The following is a 24,473-nucleotide window of genomic DNA, read 5'->3' on the forward strand; positions in this document are numbered from 1 at the left end:
CGTGACTCATCTCCCATTTGCGGCTGTCAGGACGTCACAAAAAGTTTATCCGCTACTTTTGTAATCCGATGACTGTCGTGTTGAATGCAGCAGGAAGTCGTGCGGTGATGAAATTTAAATGAACGTCCTCTGGCTGTTTTTGTTTTCGCTGCTGTCGTCCTCAGGCGCTGCAGGCTTTGGGCTACGTGCTCGGCAGCGATGGAGACGTGGACTCGCTGAGTGCCGACGAGAAGTCAGATGGCGAAGGGAAGAACGACAGGATGTCCACCAGCTCCAGCTCCACCTCCATCACCTCCTCCACAGACACACAGGAGGTGAGGAACGAACACACACACACACACAGACTATGGCCTTTTGTGAAAGGTTCTTCCTGATTACAACACATCCATGAGGTTCATTAGAGATTCAACACAAAAATTCTTCTGCAGATTTTCGGTCGTCCTGATTACAAAGGCTGGAAACCTTGGATTTAAACATGTTCTGTGGAACTTTCTTTTCATGTATTACTAATTTTTTTTTCCTGTCCTTATGTGAACAAAAATGTAACCTTCCCCGACTCTGTTGCCTCTGAGAGCCTGAAGGACAAATTTTCTAAAAATCCAAAAGGCCGTCATGTTTCTACTCACTCCCGGATACCTCAATGCCTCTCTTAAAATCACCACTAAAATTCATTTCTGTTTTATTCATATGGCACCAATTCACAGCAGCAATCACCTCAAGATGCTTTCATCATAAAGTAAAATTTTAGAAAGAGGATCCCCTCTTAGGGGCAATTGGTGACTAGGGGAAGGAAAAACTCCCTTTTAACAGGAAGAGACCTCCAGCAGAGTGTGGGGAGAGTTTGGGTTTCACAACCACACTTAACTAATGTTAGGGATTACCCTGAGGCCAGCAAAACAGAAACATGTCATCAGGTATCAATAACATGAGCAGCGTGAAAGCAAGTTTTGCTTAATCATCTTATTAGTTCTTATATCTGTAGCTCCGTTTGTCCCCTGCAGTCCCTTGGTTGTTGAGGTTGTGTCTCCTTTTTACGTGTGTGTGTGTGTGTGTGTGTGTGTGTGTGTGTGTGTACACAGTAGGTTTACATACTTGCACACTCAATGAGAGTGAGACTTCACAGTCAGAGCCGCCCCTCGCTCGTCACGTCCGGCGTCAAACCACTGACAATGGCGATGGTGAAAACACTCAACTTGGGACTTCAAAAACGTTTGTCGACCTCACAATGGTTATGCCCGTGTTTTATAAAGAGCAGACGACCTTGCTTGTAGGTGTTGTGTGTGAAATATTAATCTCGATAGGTTTACAATCATTTTTTTAAAATGACAGATACAGCCATTTAAAATTGCTGCTCGGTCAGAGCTCAGCTGCTGGGAGTCTGGCGCCATATAAATAAAAGTTAATTGAATTTCATTCTTTTGATAGCTTTCATTGTAAACCTCCTCATCCATTAAAATATAAAAACTCAAAGTTGAGTTTTGAAAATGTAAAATAAATAAAAGTTTACTGTCAGTTTGACCATTCAGACATGTTATACTGCAAATCACCGAAACTATTTCCAGTAAGCATTTCTTCATTCATCCATTTCAGTCTAATCTAATAACATAAAAAAATAGATACAATTTAAAAGAAAATGAAATACAGTAAAATAATATTCTTACACACAGGTTTCCTCATAGATCCCAAACCAGATGTGGAGGTTATTTCTGAGACTGGTAGAACCTGATTTTTCATTTAGCCAGTGGTTTGCTGGGTTATTAGTTCATCAGACCATGAAGAAGCATGAGCTTCATTTTATTCTGTTAGGTTGCAACTTGATATTTTGATTTATTCTATAGATTTCTTTGAACTCTTCTTTAAAGTATTGAGCCAGACTTTCAGATAGTTTTTCTTTTATTTTAAGTGCTCTCCAACTTACATCAAGATGTTTCAAAGTTGTTATTTGAAAATACTTTTTTAAAATCATTTTCAGTCGTGTCCTCAGAACGTTTTTTCAAGCTCTGTTTTAACCTTCCAGTCATAGAAATTAAAGTGTGTTAGATCAGTGTTAACTTGATCGATGTGCATGGGTGTGTGACTATCAGTGGGCTGCGTTTTATGTGGGCTGGGATGATGTCTTTGAAAATGTGAGCAAAAACACAAAGAACCTCATAATATAGGCTGCATACCAAAACTTATTACTATGTGAATTCCATAAATTTTAACAAATTAAATTATTAAAGTGTTTATTTTTATTCGTGGTCAGGGTTCAGACAGGCCCCGGGGTTTCCTGTAAATTTTGCGTGGTTTATTCCCTACATTCAGGTTGAGGGGTCATATGATGATGATGCTTTGATTGAACAATCCCAAGAACCAATATAGAAAAAATATAATTTAAAAAAAGGTATCAGCTCTCAATAATCAGAATTGCATAGATAAAAAAAAAATATGGTAGCCTGGTGGTGCTGAGAGCACCGTCTGCATACTTCATTAAGACCAGGTTGAACGCTAATGACTGTTTTGGCCTACCTGTCAGCACAGAGTTTGTGCACTTATAACCATCTAACTAACTAAATAATTAAATACTGCGGGCTGGACACTTATTTGTTGGACATACGCCCGTTGTTGCATTTGTTGCGTCTCTTTCACAGCACAACTCCCACTAGGGCTTAAATACCTGGGACTCTCCACTTCTCCACTCTTTTTCTCTCTGAGAAGTGAAGAAACTTCTTGGATGAGAGAGTGAAACATCTTCAAGGAACTTAAACAGAAAACAGAAAAGAAGCAGCTTAGTAAAGATGAAAAACAAAAAGACTACATTTTCTAATTAGCTGTAATAGGCATTTGTATCTGTAAGCTGTGCAGCAAATACTGAATATCAGCAGCTTGTTCTTTCTCACTCTTCCAGCATGTAGGAGGTATACCTGATGTGAACGGGCTGCTTAGATAGCTTGTCTTACTTTGTGCTCAAGAGCTCATGTTTCCTCATTCGGGGGATAAACCGGATGTAAAGCCTGCAGCTGATTCTCTCTCTCTGCATGCGTCTGCAGTCTAGAGCTCCTGGACCGATCCTGACGGCAGGAGGTAAGAACCCGGTGATGGAGCTGAATGAGAAACGCCGCGGCCTCAAATACGAGCTGATATCGGAGAGCGGCAGCAGCTACGACAAACGCTTCATCATAGAGGTAGGAAAACAAACACACCTCCACTCACTGCTCCGCTCTGTCTCCGATGTCTTCTCTTATTAGGAGCAGATGAACGACAGAATGCGTTTTATGTTCAGAGCTTCCTGTATATGAAAACAGCTTTAAATGCCAGCAAACGCAGCCGAACATGAAACTAGTTTAGTCCCTGTAAAATCGCTGCTGTAGTTTGTTTTCTGCTTGCTTTTTAAGGCTATATGTTGTTGCAGTGCTTTATGCAAGAAGCTCTGTGTTTCTTTATGTGGCGATGATTTCCTTTGGCATTAACAACAAAAGAGCTGCATATGTAGATGTCTTATTAAGAAACAAAGGTGCTCCAGAGACTATGTTAACGACAGGTGTGGGACTGAATTACTCATATCACATAGCAGTTACTTTAATTTCCGGTTTCTCCCTTGTCGATTAAGTCATTATTAAAACAAAAGAAGAGCTTTTTCAAAGCGGTGCTTCAGGAAAAGGTTGTTTTTGACTTTTTATAGATTAAGCTGGTTGGCATAATCTATAATAGCGTGGCATAATTTATGAGATTTATTGTAACATTGATAATGAAAATCTGTATGTTTCTATTATATGTAAATATAACAGAAAAATGTAAATTTAATATGTAAATTTGTTTTTTAAATTTTATGAAAATTCATTTATCTTAAAAAACAGGGCCTTAACTGGTATTAGTCTACAGACATCAGGCTTAATCATGCTAACATGCTTTAAAGGGGGATTTAAGGAAGCAGGAGTTAATTGTTTTAAATAAAATTCTAATATTGCAATTTAAAAGTTGGATAAACAGTTTACTGCACTGTATGTTTGCTAGCAACAAAATAAAGAAATGCACATTCAATGAGAATCAGTTCTGCAGCTGTACTGAAGCCGTGTTGTGTTTGTGCAGAATGTGTTTTAAATTTTTACATGATGGGAATCGAGGCAGCCCGCTCAAATTCAAGCATTTTGATTTTCTTCTTTCTTTCAAACATAAACTTTTTCTCTAACCATCGGGGAACAGCGTTTTGTTCTTATTAATAAAGTTATTGTTGAGTCGATCTTGTACACAAATCCAAGTGGTTTTTTTGTTCTTCTTTGTCGTCTTGAAGACTTCAGTCTTTAGCAGGAGGAACCCTGTTAATATGAGCTCTCATCTCTGTGTGCGATAACAGGTTGAGGTAGACAAGCAGGTTTTTCGGGGAACGGGTCCCAACAAGAAAGTAGCCAAAGCCAGCGCTGCGCTCGCCGCTCTGAACAGCCTGTTCTCCGGCTCTAAATCTACGACCAACAAGAAGAAACGGCCAAACCCTCCAGTGAGTAAAACATTAAGGTTCTCAGAATGACTTTCAAATTAACGTCCTGCATTGTGTCCTGCAGATATTGACAGATGAGACAAATCAGAGAGTTTTAAACTTAAATCAGTCTTTTTCCTTTTAGCAGTTAGATCAGGATGTGAGTAAAATGTTGATAAATTCCCAGTGAAAGAAAACATGTATTGTTCTTACTGTGGTCTATTTTTTGTGCAGCCAAAGCGACCCGTGGCTTCGGTCCTCACCCTCCCAGCCCTCGCTGCCAGACCTCCACGGGTCCCCATTATCCCCAGAGCTCCCTACATCAGCACCCCACCCGCACATGGATACATCCCACCAGGTGAGTCACACAGCAGTCACATCATTGTTTAACATGTCCGTTACATATACCAAGGGGAAAATTAATAAATCAATACTCCTTCATTTGACTGACTGTTATTAAGCTGTACAAACCTGCGTTATACTGAATGATCTTTAATTCAGTGCTCAGGATTTACACCAGAGTGTAAAGTGTTTTAATTAGCTTCCTCTTGCTGTTAGCCTTCTGTATAAGAATCTGGAAATAAAATCAGTCCCCTACAAAACAAACAACCTTTATTTCCCACATACACAGTTATACAGGGTACAAGATGTAGTGAAATTCTTGCGTCCGAGCTGCAGACATAGCCGCGCCATTCCAGGGCTTGGTTTTAAGCATGGGGGGGGGGTCTAGCCAGGACCTACTGGATACCGGGTGGGAATTGAACTTGTGACTCCTGCTCCAAAGGTGTGTAGTCTTACCACTACACTATCCAGTGTCCAGGTCCAAGAGAATGGAGCAGATTAGCACCAAATATTTACCCAGAATAAATTTGAAGGACCTATCTCAAGTAGTTTTCTAGATAATGGATCTAGTGCTAAAAACACTTAACACCTCACCCTGATTTATTTATTGGAGAAAACTAATGACAGCCTGGACCCAAAATTTTGTATAATTCATATTAAGACATGTCTTTCCCAAGATTTCTTTCAGGCAAATTCATCTTGGTCTGGTAGGATTATTATTTTTATTTGATGAACTGACATGACCCTTGTGTCCACCAATTACAGTAGATTAGATCTTTTTTTTCCCCCATTTGAGAGTAACTTTAGCCATAATTCGGTGCTCTCTCACTGGTAAATACACACTCGTGTTCCATCTGCGCCTCACAATTAAAGCTGTAGCAGATTGATAGTGCTACATTAATTGAGTGCAACATTGAATTGCCCCCCAGTGCTGTACAAAGCTGCTCAGATTAACAAAGTTTCTGGCGAGGTTCATAATAAAAGGGCAGCTGAGCAGACAATCTACAAGGGAAAAAGGGCTGGAAGCACAACAGTTTTTAATATGATTCAACATAAATGTAGGTGAAAACTATTGCTGAGATGATAATAGATTACAAAAGCTGTGGGTGATATAGGTGCTATTTAATGATAACATTTGATTTATTTTATCCCCCCGCAGGTTTTGGTGCTCCTTATGGTTACAGCCCTGCAGGCACCCTCCCTGCTTACGGTAATTTCCTAGTTTCACTTTCGATCCTTAATCCATCCATTTAATCTATTCCATCACCCCAACATTTGAGTTTCTTTTTCTTTCTTTCACTCTTCCTCAGGTTTTCCCTCCAGAATGCCCTCAGTAGTTGTCCCAGTCATCAGAGTTCCCACAGCATACCCCGTCACCCACCTCTACCCCTATTAGGACTCTCCCTCACCCACTTCACAGGAAGTCACTTGTTAAAGGAATATCCTGACTGGCTGTGTATTCACGACACAAACCCAACCCTGCAGTCTACAAACCTTTAAGCATCAAATCAGGCAGTGGGATTTTTGTACAGCATTCATCCTCTGGGCTAAAACAGTTTCACAGTCATGTCATTACTATCCATGTGAACACAGTTTGACAAAAAAGCTCTGTATCATTAAATCATTACGCAATCAAAAGTTCAGCGTTTAATGAGCAGTGTATGGAAGACTGGTGAGGTAAATATGACAAATTAAACAGCCCTACATGTCCTGCTGGGTAATACATCCAGCAGAGAACACAATAATACAGTGTAGTTTGTTTTTCTTAAAACTTACTAAACAAAAATATATTATCCACTTAAATGTCATTAGTATTATGAGGCGCAATAAACAATAATTTATGACCATGGTTGAGTTTCGTATTGTGGGAATTTCTGTATAGGACGACTACATGATTATCAGTGAGAGTTTTTGCAGTGGGGGGAAAAGCAACTGGTTCTAATACATCATCCTACAGTGTTCCTAAATTATTTTAATGATCCAAACATTCCCTGTAGGATTAAATTAACAGGATAGTGATATATTTAGAGGCTCTTATTTTGTTCCCTTCGATCTACTGAAGATGGCTACTGCAGAGAATTAAATATGGCATGAGCATTACAAGGAAGTGAAGTGAGACTACTGAAAATACGATGCAGTAAATATGTAAATAAATACATTAAATGTTCAGAAGGGATTTAAAAATACATTTAACTAAGTATTAAGTATCTACAAAACAAATGTAATATACTAGCAGGTAGGTTACTTAAAACTAAATGCATAAATTCAGGTTTTTAGGGAACTAAATTAGCAACAACTACACACGGATGATGAAATGGCTCACTAAAACTAACTTTTAGCAAAAGAAACACAGATGACAAAGAATACGATGGGAATATTCAATAAAACATCATCTCTAGTTAAATTATTTATTTATTTAATTTCCCTAAAGTGTCCCAAAGCTTACCATATTCTATTTGATTTAATAGATTTAAAAACAAATGTTTAACTACTCGAGGGAACTAAATTAAGACCGGGTATAAAGTGACTACAAAGTAGCAAACTAAATTTTTTTTAATTATTTTTTTTATATATATTTTGAAAAAGAGAGAGTAACAAATATTCAATGTGGAAACTAGAGAACTAAAAATAAATCTGGAGGGAACCAAAGACCTTTCAAATCTAAGTAACTACTAAATACCAACAATATGGAGCTATACCGTGATTGTAAAGAACCAAAAGAGCCAACACCACACTAAACATACAATAATTCAGCGTCCCTAATAGAGTAAAAAAAAAAATCAGTTGTTGTAGGGAAATGAATAATTATAAACATACTTTGTTAAATTAAAGCATGTCCTTGAGGTGAAAGTGATCAGAGCTTCTTTGTCAAAAGGCTATGTATTCCTTTAACAATCATTCATATATGTGAATGTTGTTTTGTATTTTCATTTCTCTCCGTTTTCTGCAGATGTTTTGTTTCTGTTAGAGAGAGAAAAAAGACAGGTTTACAATATTCGGTTGCACTGAGAAATATTTTCCTTTCGTTTGGATATCGAGTGTCCGAGTTTACACTTACTGTTGAGTATGAGCCATTTTGTGTTGAGTTCAAATAATTTCTTCTCAGAGAGCTGTTTTATGTTTGTAGGTAATATTCTTTTTAAATAAATTAATATTTTTGTCAACAACTGATTAACTTGTGGTCCCCAGTTTGTTGCATGCTGAAATTTCTAATTAGTATATTGTATTAGTCACACTAATTACTCTGTTACAGGACAGGCTTTCTTGCCAAATATGTGAAACGTTTAGTTTTTCCCATGCCGATGGATATTCATCGCATTAACCAATGTATGGTATTGCTAAAAAGCCTCTGGACACCACAACCGACAGGCGAACTGGAGGGTGCTGACAGTCCGTGGGTGATACTGGTCACAGAGAGGTTTACAATGCTGCATCAGATCCCGTCTTTATTGAAGCAACGTCTTTGTGATCATTCTCACCTAGCGGCAGTCAACAACCACCCAGTTTCTAGCAACTAGTGGCAGGGTCGACCCCAACTGCTACTGGGATCGTATATGTCAAAACGTGGGTATGAAATAATTGTAAACAATAAAAGGTGAATCAAATGGACCATTACGGCAAGGCTGGGATGGTCAGTTTGGTAAAGTAAATCCGTTGGGCATCTTTCTTTGCCTTTAGACAACAATTCTGATGGCAAAAGAGCCAAACGGGACAGGCCAAAAAAAAAAAAGAAAAAAAAAAAAAAGAAATAAAGAACATGTTAACTTAAAAAAAAAAAAAAAAAGAAAAAAAGAAATAATTGTAAAGTATTGAACATCCACAGTCAGGCAAATATAACCTGAAGAAACTTTGTCCTGACTTGGGTAATAGAAATGCAAAACATACTCACCTATTCCATCTCACGTGTCCTCTAAGAAACCCTTAAACATGACCTCAAGTTTATTATAATTGTTACATCCAATTTTCATAGCTCTGGCTTTTGTTAGCATCATATTTTAAACTTTCAAGGCCAAGCACTTTTTAAAATAAAATCTCTGAATTGTTTGATGTACAAACAGATTTTTTTTTTAAAAATATGAAATCTGTCTTTCTGCAGTATTTATCAACTCAAAACCTTCTCATAATTTGAAGATAAAGTCCACCCGGTGCCTTCAGAAAAGAAGCTTTATTATCTTTGACATTAACAAATTTGTCATTGGCTAATTGAAGAATCTCAAGATAATTATTAATTTGAAGCTTCTAAAATTCATTATTTAAGGCTTTGTGTCAGAGGCGTGAAGGTTTTAGTCCTTGCAGTACATACAGAACAGTTGTTAGTTAATTAACTGTTAATATAGCGATAGCTTTAGAGCAGGATAACAGGTATTAATGTGCACAGGTCTTAAAAACAATTAAATTAGATTTCTAAACAATGCTAGTAAAGCCATGTCTGCAGTAATCTCTAATGCTCTTTCTGCCTGACTTTACATCGTGGTCACCAAGTACAAGGCTTTAATAGGTTTCTCTATTTATCTGTAGGTTTCTCTGTTTCCCTGTTTAAAGGGCTTGCATCCATCATGCATGCATTGAATCTACTTAATTCTTCTGGCCTTTAACAATCCTGAGAGCCAATAAAGCTTCCTCTAAAAACAGCAGCACCCTGAATGTTAGGGATCCGTATCCTGCTCTGCTCATGTTACAGGTTAAATTGATGACACTGGATGTTTGGTTTGTTTGTTTGTTTTTGTTAAACTGACTGCAGAGAGAAGAAAATATCTTAAAGGTGGAGTTTTAATGAACTGCATTAACACCATTTAAAAACCAAAACTGTTGCACTCGATGAGTTTTGATCCCCTGGGGCTTGTTCCAGTAAGTGAGTTTAGTTTGATAAACTTGTGATGAAGGAAACTCTGGGTTTTCTGCTCCTGAAGGAGAGCTCACATTCTGGGTAAGTTTCTACAACAAACTCCCCGAGGGCTCCACCGTGAACCTGCTCAGGCTGAAGCAACTGTCTCACATTCATTTCCTCACTCATACAGTTGATCTCCAAGCCCGTATCCTCGATCAACTACAGTATAGAGAAAAGTGCAGTTAGGTTCACTGCTTACACTGAATCGGGAAGAAAACCTTATCGCCACCTACAACATATTAAGACTTTTATTCATACTTTGACTTTACTAGCATAAAGTAAAGCCCTGCATTATTCACAGGTCTAAATAAGCTTCGTTTCTCTTATACTATGCCTCAGTGCAGCTCCCCAATTTATCCTCTGTGTTAATGAGCAGTTCGACTGTTAACACATCAATGATACAAATTAAAGTCGACTAAAACACAACATTTCCGAATTTTGTGCTGCCTCTGTTTTCTGTGCTGAAAGCGTCTCTCTTGCGACTTCCTGTTTGGAAACTCGTTAAACTCTGGTCAACCAAGACGACCTCTTACGACTTCCTGTTTAAAAATACTGCTGGATAAACTTCCTGTTTTGATGGTCCCCTCTTCATGACCATCATGCTACAGCTACCTGCGTCTCCACACAAATCTGCAGAATCAGACTGTAACATATGTTTATAAAACATGGGGGTAACTTCAACGTCTAAAAAAATGAAGCCAGCCTGGAAGTGCCTGTATTCTTTTCAATGGCCAGCAGGGGGCGACTGCTCTGGCTGCAAAAAAACGAGGCAACTCTCTTGTTTTGTGAGAAAGTGCATTACTACAGTTGTGAAGGAGGATTATCCTAGGTATGCTCATTGGCTAACTAGCTACACTAAGATGAAAATGGTAAAAACACTCTGCTCGAGGCGTCATAGAGACCTCATTAACCATTGGGTGACATCCTAGTAGCTGTGTTCATCTTTTATACCGCCTAAGGGCAGGAACAGCTCGACTAGCAAATGATTTTAACTTTTGAAAAAGTTCAAATCTCTATGATTAACAAGCTCCAGCTTTTGTTGACAGAGGGTGGACCATAACCCTTGACACGACAGATTCAGTGGCTGGTAGGCAAGCTAGCTTTCAGAGACAGTAACCAACTGTGGCCACAAGATGGCAGTAATTTTCAGATTGGATATAGGCTGAGATCCGCTTCAGAACAGCAGCTTTTGGTATGGACTTATTCTTAGTGGGTTTATCTACTCTCAGAAAAAAAGCCTTCCATTAGCTGATAATGATTCCTAATCATGTTAACCCTGCCTGTCTCCTCTCCGCAGGCGGCCTGTACATCGACAGTGCCTATTACCAGCCGCAGACCATAGCCACACCTATAATCATCCACCTGGGCCCTCAGGATCTTTTCTGACCCTTCCAGTCCACAGAGGAAAGACACAGCAACAAACTCCAACCTCCCGTTGAATCCCTCACCCTTATTAAACACTGTCAGCGCCCCTGGACTACAGCGGCACAGCTCTCCCGGGCTTCTCCTTCAACAGCAGCAATATTGAAAGCAATATAGGAGAAGGAAACGCCCCGGGCAATGCTCTAACAGGTCCAGGTCTGGTTTTTGGGGAACAGGAGGCTACAGTCGAGACTCACTTTTTTCTGTCAGAAAATAATAAAACACGAAGCAATACCCCTGCTGCCTTCGGGAATCTCAGCGTGTCCCAAAGCAGCTCGACTCGAAGCGCTATTTCCAGTCCAGCTGCTGAACTCAAACAGGCCATCAGCACATTCACAACAGTGTGACCTACTGTATGTAAATATGACATTTACATATGGATGTGTGTGTTTTAAATATATATATAAATATATAAACATGTTAATAGATTTGAATATGTAAAACCCAGCATTTATAATCTATCTGAATGTAAATACACTAGTGACTGAAGTAGGTTTGTATTTAAAGCACTCTCAGATATGATATCTATAAATATTGAAACTTACATTTTACAAATTGTCTATAACGCTGTATTGCTATGTTGATTCTATATAATCCCAAATTTAACATTATTGCATATCGTTAGCTTCATAGCATAAGTGCCTAAGTCATTGACTTAGTCAAATGACTTAGGCAATTATGCTATGAAGCTAACGATATAGTAGATTAAGTAGTAATTTTCCAATCTGATTGTCTTCATGTTTTCCATCTCTGCTGGTATGGTTTAATCAGTGGTTCCCAATATACGGGATAAGGACCCATAAGTGGTCACATGGCAAGTTTTTAAATAGGCAGTTTAAAGAAGTTTATTCTAAATCAACATTATTAAATCCTTAAACTAGATTAAATTTAATTCACACAGTGTCTATTCACAACAACAGTGGCTTATACTTTGTATAATATTAGAGATAAAACGGCAACAAACAGATAATCGACTATGAGAAACACTTGGAAACAGTGGGAAGAACTCCCTTTTGTATACCATCTACATCTATCTATATACGTACCATCTGCATTCATTCAAATATAACCCCAAGTAAATAAAGTAGTGCTTTCAGCGTTAATCTCGTTAAAATGGCGTTAACGCCTTAACCGCATTAACGCGGCAAATCTCCGTCTCCACCGTGCGTGGGGCTTCACGGCGTCAATGCGTTAACGCGTTAGCACCGTGCAGCCCCAAGCACGGAGCGATACGCACTAACTCGCTAACGGAGACGTTAGCGCCATAACTGCGTTAATGTGGTTATGGCGTTGACGTCATCTTAACAAGATTAACGCTGACAGCGCTAAAATAAAGTCTCAGCTTAAAAATCAAAGATGCCTGTTATTCTCATGGCGTGGTCATGTTCAATGAAAATTCTTTGAGTTTCGACAACAAGCCTTCATCAGGAAATAGTACCTCTTTGCTACTTCCACTAATAAGAGTCTTTGTTTATTAAAACAATAGCAAAGTTCCATTGCAAAGCACATAGCTGCCCGGGCGCTGCACTGGGTGAATGGGTTAAATGCAGAGGAGCAATTTCCCTATGGGGACTAACATATACACACAACCTGGTGTGAAGGATATTCCACCAATAGGATGAGGCGTACAAAAGGATGTCCACATAAAAAGACATCTTTGGATCAAAAAGGACAATCTACGGGTCATCAACCTGGACATCCAGAACCCATCCGAATTTCAGGTTTTGGAACGGACCACTTCGTTCTTTACATACAAAGAAGCAACAAATAAAGAAGATGTACACAAACACAAGCTTCGATTTATAAATTACAGACCAGCAAACACCTCGGCCTAAATGAGGGCTTTCTGTAGATGTGAGTGCTTTTTGTTGATTCCTATTGCTAGAAGATTCCTGTTGGTTGCACATGACTAGAGAAAAGCGACGGTTTCCATCCCTCTTTCTAATTTTCCCAGATTGAACATCATCGACTCCTCTCCCCACGTCCCTCCCACCAGCGATTCAAGCGGGGGAGGCGATGAATGGAAACGACAACAACTACAGCCCATCTACTGCCGAATTTATGACCTCAGATGTAACTGTGCTCGTGACATGTTTTATATTTAGGGCATTGCATCATGTTGTGAATTAAATTCATAATATGATGCAATGTGACAGGATATCATACCTTTTTTTTCAAAAATCTCACACACAAAGGCTGAATGTTTGATCCTCTTACATAACTGACACAACATATGAATAAAAAGATGAGTTCTCCTCTCTCCATGTTCTTCATAGTCCAGCTATGTGCCATGCTTCTTTTATAGTGAAGCTAAAAACATCTCCAAGGATATGTCTGTGCATCCTTAATCACAGCTTCTTCCTGTGCCTCGGCCTGTCCTCTCTCCTCTGTCCTCTTGATGCATTTTAGGAAGTGAGACATCCCTCAGCTTGGAGTACTGAGATTGATTCAGGGTCACAGCGAGGAGGACAGGGGAGACGAGGAGGCACAGATTAAAGCCTCATTAAATCCTGCTTGCTTGTGGAGTTTGTATGCCAAAGAGCATTAGAGTATTGGAGGTAAAACATGAGCATGCCATGTGAATAAAAGCATTTCAAGTCATTTTTAATAAGATTTTTAAGCTTTTCTATATCTGCCTTCCAAACTGCAATTCAAACAAAAACGACCTAAATGAAGAAAGCACTGCACCCCAAACGCACTCTAAACACGTCTCAGTCTTAGGTGAAAATTTTGGGAACCACTGGTTTCAAACGTTTGTAGACTTTCCTGAAAGAAAAGGTCCACAAGCTTGTTAACAGTGCCAATTCAAAATTCTAATATAATTATAATATTTATCACAGTATACATATATATATATATTAGGGGTGCAACGATACACAAAATTCACGGTTCGGTTCGATACTTTGGTGTCACGGTTCGATATTTTTTCGATACAAAAAATGTTCATGCCTTTTTAATTTGTCATTTATTAAAATTATAAAAATATATTTTAACTCAAAAGTACAGTTTTTAAAATTAATGTTGCTGAAACAACAAAGTAATAAAAAATAAATAAATCTATCTGATTGAGAAATCACTCATCTTTGGAAAAGAGAGTTTATTACAGAGAAATGGCTCTTTCCAAAATAAGCTATACTATACGCTTCTTCTGGGCTATATTCTCAGCAGCATATTAAACATATCAGGTGATTAGTAAATCTGCGTTCGACTACTCCACCTAGGCTGCACTGTCGAGCGCAGATCCACTGAGCGCTCAACACAGACAGCATCATCAGAAGGAAAGTTGATAAAATAAATTAAAAATTTTGTGTTGTTCGATACATATGCGTACCGAACCGAAAGCACTGTATCGAAAGGTTCAATATCGATACGAGTATCGTTGCACCCCTAGTATATGTATATATAAATATATATGTATATGTATATACACAGTATGTTTACAGAATATACTACAGAAAATCAATCAACAAAACAGAATTTGCCTTTTTTGGCTCATTTGGTATTAAATACATTTTATGCATTTCATGGTGCCGCAAAAATCAGTGCATGGCAAAACATATTTATTTAAATTAGCATTTTACCAATGGCATCACCATCAAAATTGTGCCAGACATTTGCTGCATTGCTAGTGTGCATTAAATACTTTTTATTTAGCGTGCCAGCCAATGAAAAAGAAGAAGAAGGAAAAAAACAAATAAATCCATGTCAGTGATTTGCTGTAGGTTGTTAGCTTTACTTTGATAAGCACAGATGAAATACAGTTTCCATTGTTCTTCAGTTACAGGTTTGTTGGTTTGTTTTTTTTACTTTTATTTAACCGGGAAGTGAAGAGTGCGTTTCTTAGGCCGATACAGGGAGCATTAATCTAGTAAAACATGCAAACTGCACAGAAAGACCCAACACATGTTTGAAACCAGCAGCATCTGTGCTAATCACTGAGCCACCGCGCTCCTCATTAAAACCAATGTGAGCAGCAGTCAAGCGCAAAGTAGCACTCTGAAGCTGCTCCAGTTCTACATGATTGTAGCAAGGATGCAACAATCCAACATTTTCCAGTTCACGTTTCACCACTCTGCTACCAGTGTTTAAATGAAACAAGGGCTGGGAAATCATTTCTATGGCATCATCAGACTTGACTCGAGATGTGAGTAAAATAAAATGTTACAAATAAATATCCAACAAAAGACAAAAGCGTAAATGAAATGTTATCACTCGTGCTTACAACACACATCAGCTTTCCAAGAAGTGTAGCAGCTCACAGCTGATCGAAATGAATTTAACAGATGACCTCACATCTGACCAATATCCAATCCAAATACAGACTACTTGTTGCATCCCTAGGTTATAAATACTCATTATTGTATAGACACTTCATTAACATGTTTTAGCTGTATACCAGAAACTATGTATGGAGGCACACAGGGCTACAGATGTTAATAGAATAGTGACTAGCTAACGTTAAGAGGTACCTAAAATATGCTTAAATTAACCAGTTTCTGGGGCAAAAAAAACTCTTCAAGACAATTTAGCAAATTTGGTGGGAAAAACAACTGAGAGACATTTTTTAAAAAGTAAGTTACAGCATCAGTACAATTTGATTTAAAAGAATGAAACATTTCTCGAAGCAGCAGCAGATCATATTACATTTCTGGTGACTGGAAGCACAACTGTCTCAAGCAATATTCAACTCAGGAACATCCAAACCATAAAAAACAAAACAAGAGTGCAAACTTGATCTGATTATGAGATGTGGAAATTCTCTACAGTGTAACTGCAGAAGGGATGAAACAATGTTCTGACAGATTATATTACAATGAATGCCACCGTGGATACAGTGGCATTCATTGTGATATCCAGATTGTTGTGTTGAATGTCTCTGGTAGAATGTAAAACATGTACAACATTTTTCCTTCTTGTGCAGATGATTTATCAGCATTATGTATCCAAAAGATGAAGAATTATTAAAATTATGTTTTTTTATTTCATTTTTCAGTTTATCATTTAATTCAGAATTAATTTTAAGGTCTAAGTTTAACTTTGAAGATTTACTTTTGGCTTTGGACATGAGAGTGATATCATGAACGACGCCTTTAGAGTGTTAAACGGTAACAAACCTACCACCCGTCGCTGTATGGAAGTTCATTAAAAACAAAAGTATAAAACCACAAAATGTGAACAAGTTTATTAAATTCAGTGTATTTTAAACCTGATAGGCCAGCACTACTAACTGGATCAAAATGCGAGTAGAAATTGCTTCATTATCTCACGTTTGCAACTTTTACATGTCAACATCTGTATTTACAATTCTCAAGATTTTTTTAATAACACCTTATCACAACCACTATGAATAAAGTGTGTATTAGTAGTTAATTATCTTCAATTAATAGTTATTTACGGCTGCTAAAAATAATAATAATTTGAGTTGGGTAATGGTTACTGTAACCAAGCTGCAATTTGACAAGAAACAACCAGATAAGTAACCAGATGACGATCTGTCCGATCAAAATAACATAAGATTGTGAACTTTTGTCCTGTTTCTCTTTGCTGCTGATTATTAGTGTTATCAACTTATCTGCTGCTCTCAGTCAAACACAGACACACATTCAACAAGTGTATTAATAAGTTATTAATATAGTTTCCCCACAAAAGAGTGTCAAATATAAATATAAGATAAAAAATGTAATATATTAACATGTTATATTAATAATTCAATTAAATACTATTAATTGTGCAAATAAGTTCATTATTTTTAATTTTTCAATGCTAAATTATTTTTTAATTAACTTACATTTATTTACACTTTTTAAAATTATTATTATGTTTATTTTTCCATTCAAATGTATCTTTTCTTCACATTTTGGATTAATTCATTCATTTACCTATTTATTTATATATTGTCACATTTCTCCTTCATTAAGCAAAGGAGGCACTTTTTGTTTTCAAATGTTTTTTTTTTTTTTTTTTAAATTGGAAATTATTTTCAAATTAATTTTAAAACATTGTTTTCATTCATTTCTTCTTCTTTTTTTTTAAATTTCATTATTTACTTTTTTATGCACTTAGAGCTGAGGCACCTATGTAATCCATTTGAGAACAAGTCCAAACTCAGAGTATTCAGTCATATGTACAGCATTTCATAATTCCCTATACCAACCCTAACCTGATCACATCTGCAAACACACCTTAATAACTGAGTCTGCAATCTCTCTTAGAGTGGAGTTCTGCAATCTCTTATTTCTTGTCTTTAATGTGCAAAATGAAAAGTGTTTTTCTGATTTGTGACACCAAAGCAAAACAGAGAAATTGATTAAAAGTGCAACATGAATAGAAGAAAGGGATAAAAGGAGGAGTTGTAGAAATGTGTACCAGTTGTTTGCTTCTAACCTCTTTTTCATCAGGGCGAGCGCTCCCCAAGTCACGCTCAGCTGCTGCGGAGCTAATTACATCTGAGAGAAGAAAAAGAGTGAAAGAAATGTCTGATTACACACTGAGAGAATCAGATAGCAGCACAAAACAAGACATTTAAAGCAGCTGTTTGTATAAAAAGCTGCAGCACTTAATGAGAAGAAATGTGTAGAAAGAGTGTAACTCTGCAGGATGCTTATTCGGTCTCCAGTATCCCACCGATGTTTCCTCCATCTCACCTCGATGCTACATGACAGCCAGGAGACTAAAAACAGACTTAACACATTTTAATTTTCCACTGAATTAAAACCAGTGTTACTGCTGTCGAGGTAACGTTCAGTTTTATTACAATCACTGATCAAAGTCAAAGTGTTGATGTTTTCACCTGCTGATTCATGTCTGAAATGTTTATGTGTCTTTTAAATAAACTTTCATTTCCCCTAAGGCAGCACTTTGTTCTGCTTTAGTGAAATTGCAAACGTCACATAACCAGAGATGGGCGAGTTACTGTGTATCTGATTACTTTTTTCAAGTAACGAGTAAAGTAAGGGATTACTATTGCAAAAACGGTAATTAGATTACCGTTACTTTCCCGTAGGAACGCTGCGTTACTGCGTTACTAAAACCGTGATTTTTTGCGAGAATGTCTCACGATAGTGACGTAAGCGAGTGCGCCGTTAGTGACAACAGCTGTGTGCAGATCAACAATGGATCACATATCGATTGTGGGAGAGAGTATGAGCGTGCAGCGTTTAAAGTGTGGAAGTACTGACCTTACTTTGAGTTTGATTCCATAAAAAGTGACAAAAACATTAGTGTCCATTGTGCGTGCGAAGAAAACTTCTTTTTACAGCGAAAAAAAACCCCTAAACTTCCGAGCAAGCGCCGAGTGCGCAACGACGTAATGGGAAACTCACAGAGAAACTCGCGGAATCTTCCACTGACCGCGGCACACCTGCACCAGGGTAACCCTCCGCCTACCCTACTCCTGCTTTACAGGTGAAAATAGAGCAACAGGACCGCTGAGTCTTTGATTTTATTTATTTTCTGCTGTGTTTTACTTGCATCTATTTGAAAGAGTGAGTGTAAACACAAAAAATATTTTATTTTATGTGCGGGAATGTGTAGAAAATAGGTTTAAATGTTAAACTAATTTATTCAAGTCAGAGAATGTTGCATATAATTAAATCTTTGCTTGATGCATAAAGTTAAAAGATTAAAACGAATAAAACAAGTTAAAAAAAAAGAGACTTTTCCATTTGATTACATTTTGTATGATGGATTATGCAGAAAAAGTAGAATTGGGCTGAAAGATCTATCGCTTTATCACCTATTCAGGTTGTAAATCGTGTTTTTAAAAAGTAACTAAGTAACTAAGTAATTAATTACTTTTGAAAATAAGTAATCAGTAAAGTAACGGGATTACTTTTTTGGGGAAGTAATCAGTAATTAGTTACTGATTACTTTTTTCAAGTAACTTGACCAACACTGCACATAACACATATTGATAAAAACTGTAATACTTCTGAGGCTTTTCTCTGTTTTTCATCAGGGGATCATGTGGAAAGTTATGAAAGCTTGAACTGATGAAAAACTCAGTTTAAGAAATGGTTGTAAAGATACTGAGGGAAAGAAAAAGAAAAAAAGTCACAGCAACAATCTGGATTTTCACTGGATAAAAACCCTGAAAAAGATCTAGGCTGGAATGAAAAGTGGAGTAAGTGTGCAGGTGTTACCAGTCCTGCTGTGTTTACAGTCAAGAGTTTCTCTTCAGGTTTGCACTTCTGAAACCAGAAGTCCAGAAAATCTGAATTCTTGACTATTAAAATAAAAAACTTGACCTTTGTGACTGCGATTTCACCGCAGACAGCAAACGTATGCAGAGAGAAATCATCAACTATCTGTGTACACTAAAAAAAACTAAAACGACGTTTAAAAAAATAATAAAAATAAAAAAATACTAGGGTTGATAATATCAGTCTTTGTTTATTGTGGCAAACTTTTTTGGCAAAAAGATTAAAATAAAATACAAGTCAGAGGGAGGCCATGAAGACCAAAACGAATAACTTCACAATGACTTACGGTGTGATGCAATGAATCGTTATTGCCTCCATTTTTGCAGCTCATGCTTCTTCCCCGTGTACCAGTTTGTGTCCGTGCACAGGAGGGTGAAGATTCTCCAGTTTGAAGGGGGAAAATTGTCTGCATTTGGAGCAATGATGGTGGCATATATGTGCAATTTTTAAAGTATTTCACGACCATCTGGTTCTGTTGTTTGCAGCAGAGGATAGAGTTTTAAAGAATGGCACAGACTTGCAGTCCTGAACGTGAGATTTTTGGCACAGTGTGACATGTGCTGTTTACATCCAGTATTTGCAGTCAGCAGTCTGAGTGCTGCTTCTTAAAACCACCATGAGCCGGAGAAAAGCCTCGACGTCAGCCACCCTGAGATCCCCTACAGCCGACCTGCAATCAGAGCTACAGTACGACACCTCTGCGTGAGATTAAAGCAGTCGTAAGGGATGGGTGGGGTTTTCTTTTTCTTTTTCAGTGTGAGGTGGAAGCATGCAGATGCAGACGGTGAGGATGGTATCAGATGGAGATCCAGATCCTGCTGGTATTTTTAGCTTTGAGAGAGGAGCCAGAAGGTGTTGGATTACGCAACGTGGGCACATGCCACCCTCACTGATGGCAGTTTGTCATCTTATATGAGCACCGAGGACCACGATGCAAGGAAGTATACTGCTTATTTATGTTCTTACCCAATCAAACACCTCAAACATCGGCCCAGAGCATGAAGAACAATGTAAAACATTTTGCTCTAATATTAATAAGAATAGAAACATTCTTGCTGTTGTTGGTTAAACTTTCACACTTCAACCATAATTTCGCAGACAGAAACTGTACATTATATATACGCACCAAGTTAATGGCATCAGTGTGTCTGTGTGTGTTTGTGCTGTTTTTTATTATTCGGTTCATCAGCAGTCAGAGTCCCTTTGTCAACACCCCTGATTTTTTATTACGAAACATATTAATAAATATTTTTTGTCCCATAATTAATTGATAACTATAGTTATATATCTTAGTTTAAAAAAAAAAAACAGTCATACAATAATATTTTATTTGGCTTTTTTCCTTAAGATCAGAATGAAATCAGACACTGAGCTTCAAAAATCTTCTCACAGGACTTTTTGAAGGTGCAGGCTGCTGCGAGTTTTACTGTGAGACCACAGCCTCCTCTGCTGGTCGTCTTACTGAGCCGACAACATTTACCTGAGAGGCTTTTTGAAGGTTGAGGTCAGTATTTCTTCATTTGTGTCTATCTGACTTAAGGTTTTCTAAGGTTTTTTCTTTCTTCTAAAGATGTGAAGCAGCAAGAAGAAAGCCTAACAAAGTGAAGATGGTAAAAAAAGAAAAAAGTTCAGTAGAAATGCAACAGAAACAAACAAAAAAAAAAACAGTTAACAGGAGGAAAGAGAAGAAATTCAGAAAGGAGAGAATAGCTGAGGAGGATCGTGGTTTTTAAGACAAGTGCCTCCTGTCTATCCCTTCTTCTTGGTCTTCTTCTGTTTTACTAGCAGTTGGCAACTCATTTAATTAGAGCAGGTAGTTGTACTGCCCTCTAGTGGAAGAGAATGTAACCGTTGTCCATTACTCACGCCGATCGCTTAGAGTACTAATCAGGTGGAACCAGATAATATTCTATGGCACACCCATGTGCTGCAGCACAGTGGTTGGGAAACACTGCTTTATAAAGCTGTATAATAACTCTTCACTCTGTGACAGGTAAACACACCTGTCAGGTAAAAGATTTTGTATTATGCAGCTGTTGTTTGTTTATTGTTTATTGTAGACTTTACTATTTTTACTTTGTATTACTCTGCTGTGGTATCAGTGAGGTATCTATCCATCTTAATCCACATGAAGACACATGGATGATCTGAGTTTGCAACACTGAAATTAAGTGTCACAGCAACTGGATGTCACGCACTACAGCTAAAGGAGGGATGCTGTTGTTTGCCAACAGCAACACTGACAAGCTGAACAGGAAATGAAGCAACAAGAAAGCATCAATCCCAAGACCCTCTGTGATCCAGGCCCTCCAAGATAAAACAGATAAAACCAATATCTGGCTATCAGTGCCTGTTTGTATTCCCCACAATAGCAGACATTAAACTGGTTTCATTTTGCTATTGAAACCATATATAGTTATATAGACTATATATACTCTGGTTATAGAGTAAAACATGGTGAACAAAAAAAAAGCTTGTTCTAGTTTCAGGTTGTCATTCTTTGAGTGGAAGTAAAACTGATTTCGTTTTTAACAGAAACTAAATGTGTGTTTTAGCCCTTAAAATCTGGAATATTTCCTGTAAGACACGAGGTGTTATAAATGTTGGAAAAAATTAAGTGATAAAATTTGACCAAACCCATAAATTACATGGCGCATGGCTTCATTAAACAGAAGATGGCAGCAGACCTCCGGCAGTCTGACTGAGCTGCGCTGCAGCTGCAGAAACACTGCCGGCTTTGTCTCCTTGAATTCGGTGAATGTTTAATTATGAAGTGAACAAAACATGTTATTGTCTGAGCCAAAGATTCGGCTGCATACACGCCGTTATCACAGGGTGTTTTCAGCTTATTTTAGTTACAGCTTCAGTGAATCAGTGAGCTCCTCCGGCCAAACACACTGGCACTTCTCCAAAAAGGTACCTTGTGTTTTAACCGCCAGCAGTAAATGGTTCTGCATGTTTATCACGAGGATGATCTAAAATTATGCAACCTGGTTAAAAAAAATAAAAAAATAAAAAAATCAGCTCATTTACTTTTTCTATTATGTGAAGTTACAGAAAATCAGGTCTGAAGTGAAGGCAGCTGTCTTTGGTAAAACACAGAAGACTTAAAGGATAGCGAAGCGTAAAAAAAGAGGTGTGTAATAAACAGAAAACATCCATTTAAAGTGTAGAATTGTTATTGATTTTGACCTCAGCGTAACCACCATCGTCCTCAGGCAGCTGAACGATAACACATGAGAAACAAGGAGAGTCAGGAGGAAGCTCAGAGAAGAGTTTTTATGCCTGTAAACCACTGCTCAAAAATTTTGGACCGTGTAGAAACGTCTGTGTTTTGAAATAATGTCTCAATAATATTTTTATTTAACAAACAAAGCAATTCATTCACAAATTTTACAGATAAATCTACAAAAGTGTACAAAGAACCATAACTGCTGTATTTTCTGTGCATTTTCAATCATCAACTTAAGAATTCGCCTTAAAAAGCTGTGTTTTTGAAGCCAAACATGACCACATTTGGATGAAACGGTAACGCTAATCAACTAATGCCAACAAGCTTAACCAGCAAGCTGAATAATTACTCAAATTAATCTAGCCAACATCATCTGCATCCCTGCAACCGCAGCACCAATCTGTCTGTCAATCTCCCCTCACTCATGAACAAACCCTGAGATACTTTAACTCCTCCACTTGGTGCAGGAGCTCATCCCTGACCCAGAGTGGGCACTCCGCCCTTTTTCAGCTGAGGACCATGGCCTCAGATTTGAAGGTGCTGATTCTCATTCCCACCACTTCACACACAGCTTGGAACTGTTCCAGTGCGAGCTGGAGGCCATCACCCGATGAAGCCAACAGAACCACATCATCCGCGAAAAGCAGAGATGAGATTCTGAGACCACCAAAGTGAAAGGCTTCCACCACATGGCCTCACCTAGAAACTCTGTCCATAAAAATTATGAACAGAATCAGTGACAAACGGCAGCCCTGGCAGAGTCCATCACCCACCGGAAGTCCGACATACTGCCAGCTATGCGAACCAAGCTCCTGCAACAGTTGTATAAGGATCGTAGCAATGGGCCAGAACACGTCATAGACACCTCAGCTTCACTACTGGAACTTCAACATTATGCACTCCACACTGTATATAAATGCCACTTGTTTTGCACATATTCATCTCTGTATATTTTATATATTTTATTATTATTATTATTATTATTTTTTTATTTATTTTTTTTTACTATTTAATTTGTAAAAATGTGTATACACACACACACACACACACACACACACACACACACACACACACACACACGTAGGAAAATATTTAGTATACACATCCAGAAATGCATACACTATTATATATTGTACATATATTTATTAGTTTCAGGTTGGCCATTCTTGTATTTTGCTCATTTGTGTTGTTGTGTTTGCACATCTCTGTTGCTTGTGGGGCTCGCAAACAAGAATTTCACTCGCATGTGCTGTGCCAGTGTGCCTGCACATGTGATGTGACAATAAAAGTGATTTGATTTGATTTGATTTGATTTGAATTGGTCCGTCATGATGAAGAGAGAGCTGAGGGTAAAAGCGAAGCACTCAATTTACCGGTCAATCTACGTCCCTACGGTCACGAGCTGTGGGTAGTGACCGAAAGAACGAGAAAGCAGATACAAGCGGTGGAAATGAACTTCCTCCAAAGGGTGGCTGGCCTCTCCCTTAGAGATAGGGTGAGAAGTTCGGCCATCCGGGAGGGGCTCAGTAGAGCCGGTTGAGGTGGTTCGGGCATCTGATAAAGATGCTTCCTGGGCGCCTCCCAGGACACGCTGGAGAGATTATATCTCTCGGCTGGTCAGGGAACGCCTGGGTGTTCCCCGGACAAGATAAAGGAGGTGGACAGGGAGAGGGAGGTCTGGGCTTCTGTGCTTAGGCTGCTGCTCCCACGACACAGCCCTGGATAAGCGGAGGGAGGAAGGGAGGAAGGAAGGATGAATGGATGGATGGATGGATGATCTCACCAACACTATAACATATTCTTCTTTGATGGCTTGTCTGTATATTATTTGTCAGAATAAGGCAAAAAGGCTCTAACACCACAAACAGCCCAGTTTGGTAACACCTGTTCATCAAAGGAGTCACAAACAACACTTAGTTTGAATAAATAAAGTTA

The 24,473-nt window shown here is 38.2% G+C and overlaps 1 protein-coding gene and 1 long non-coding RNA gene across 4 annotated transcripts in view; one reads left to right on the forward strand and one right to left on the reverse strand.

The window, feature by feature from the left end:
* The window catches only part of LOC146697547 (spermatid perinuclear RNA-binding protein-like), a 98,840-nt gene extending 87,374 nt beyond the window's left edge, over positions 1 to 11,466 (forward strand). The window contains exons 13-18 of one of the 2 annotated variants that reach the window (XM_085476339.1): positions 165 to 314; positions 3,030 to 3,164; positions 4,334 to 4,474; positions 4,688 to 4,811; positions 5,955 to 6,005; positions 10,981 to 11,466. In XM_085476339.1, the coding sequence (XP_085332465.1) occupies positions 165 to 314; positions 3,030 to 3,164; positions 4,334 to 4,474; positions 4,688 to 4,811; positions 5,955 to 6,005; positions 10,981 to 11,069 (690 nt within the window). In that variant the 3' untranslated portion in view covers positions 11,070 to 11,466. Of the gene's footprint in view, positions 1 to 164; positions 315 to 3,029; positions 3,165 to 4,333; positions 4,475 to 4,687; positions 4,812 to 5,954; positions 6,006 to 6,105; positions 7,967 to 10,980 lie in introns of those variants that run through there. The other variant, XM_085476340.1, reaches the window with a different exon arrangement.
* Positions 11,467 to 17,507: 6,041 nt separating this feature from the next.
* Positions 17,508 to 24,473, reverse strand: part of LOC146697549 (uncharacterized) — a 52,674-nt gene continuing 45,708 nt past the window's right edge. For both annotated transcript variants that reach the window (XR_014923415.1, XR_014923414.1), the window contains exon 2: positions 17,508 to 17,551. This is a non-coding gene — a long non-coding RNA (uncharacterized LOC146697549). The remainder of the gene's footprint in view (positions 17,552 to 24,473) is intronic.

This window comes from Copadichromis virginalis, linkage group LG12, assembly GCF_057382275.1.
Source record: "Copadichromis virginalis isolate Kocher_CV1m ecotype Utaka linkage group LG12, C_Virginalis_male_GT1.1, whole genome shotgun sequence".
NCBI lineage: Eukaryota > Metazoa > Chordata > Actinopteri > Cichliformes > Cichlidae > Copadichromis > Copadichromis virginalis.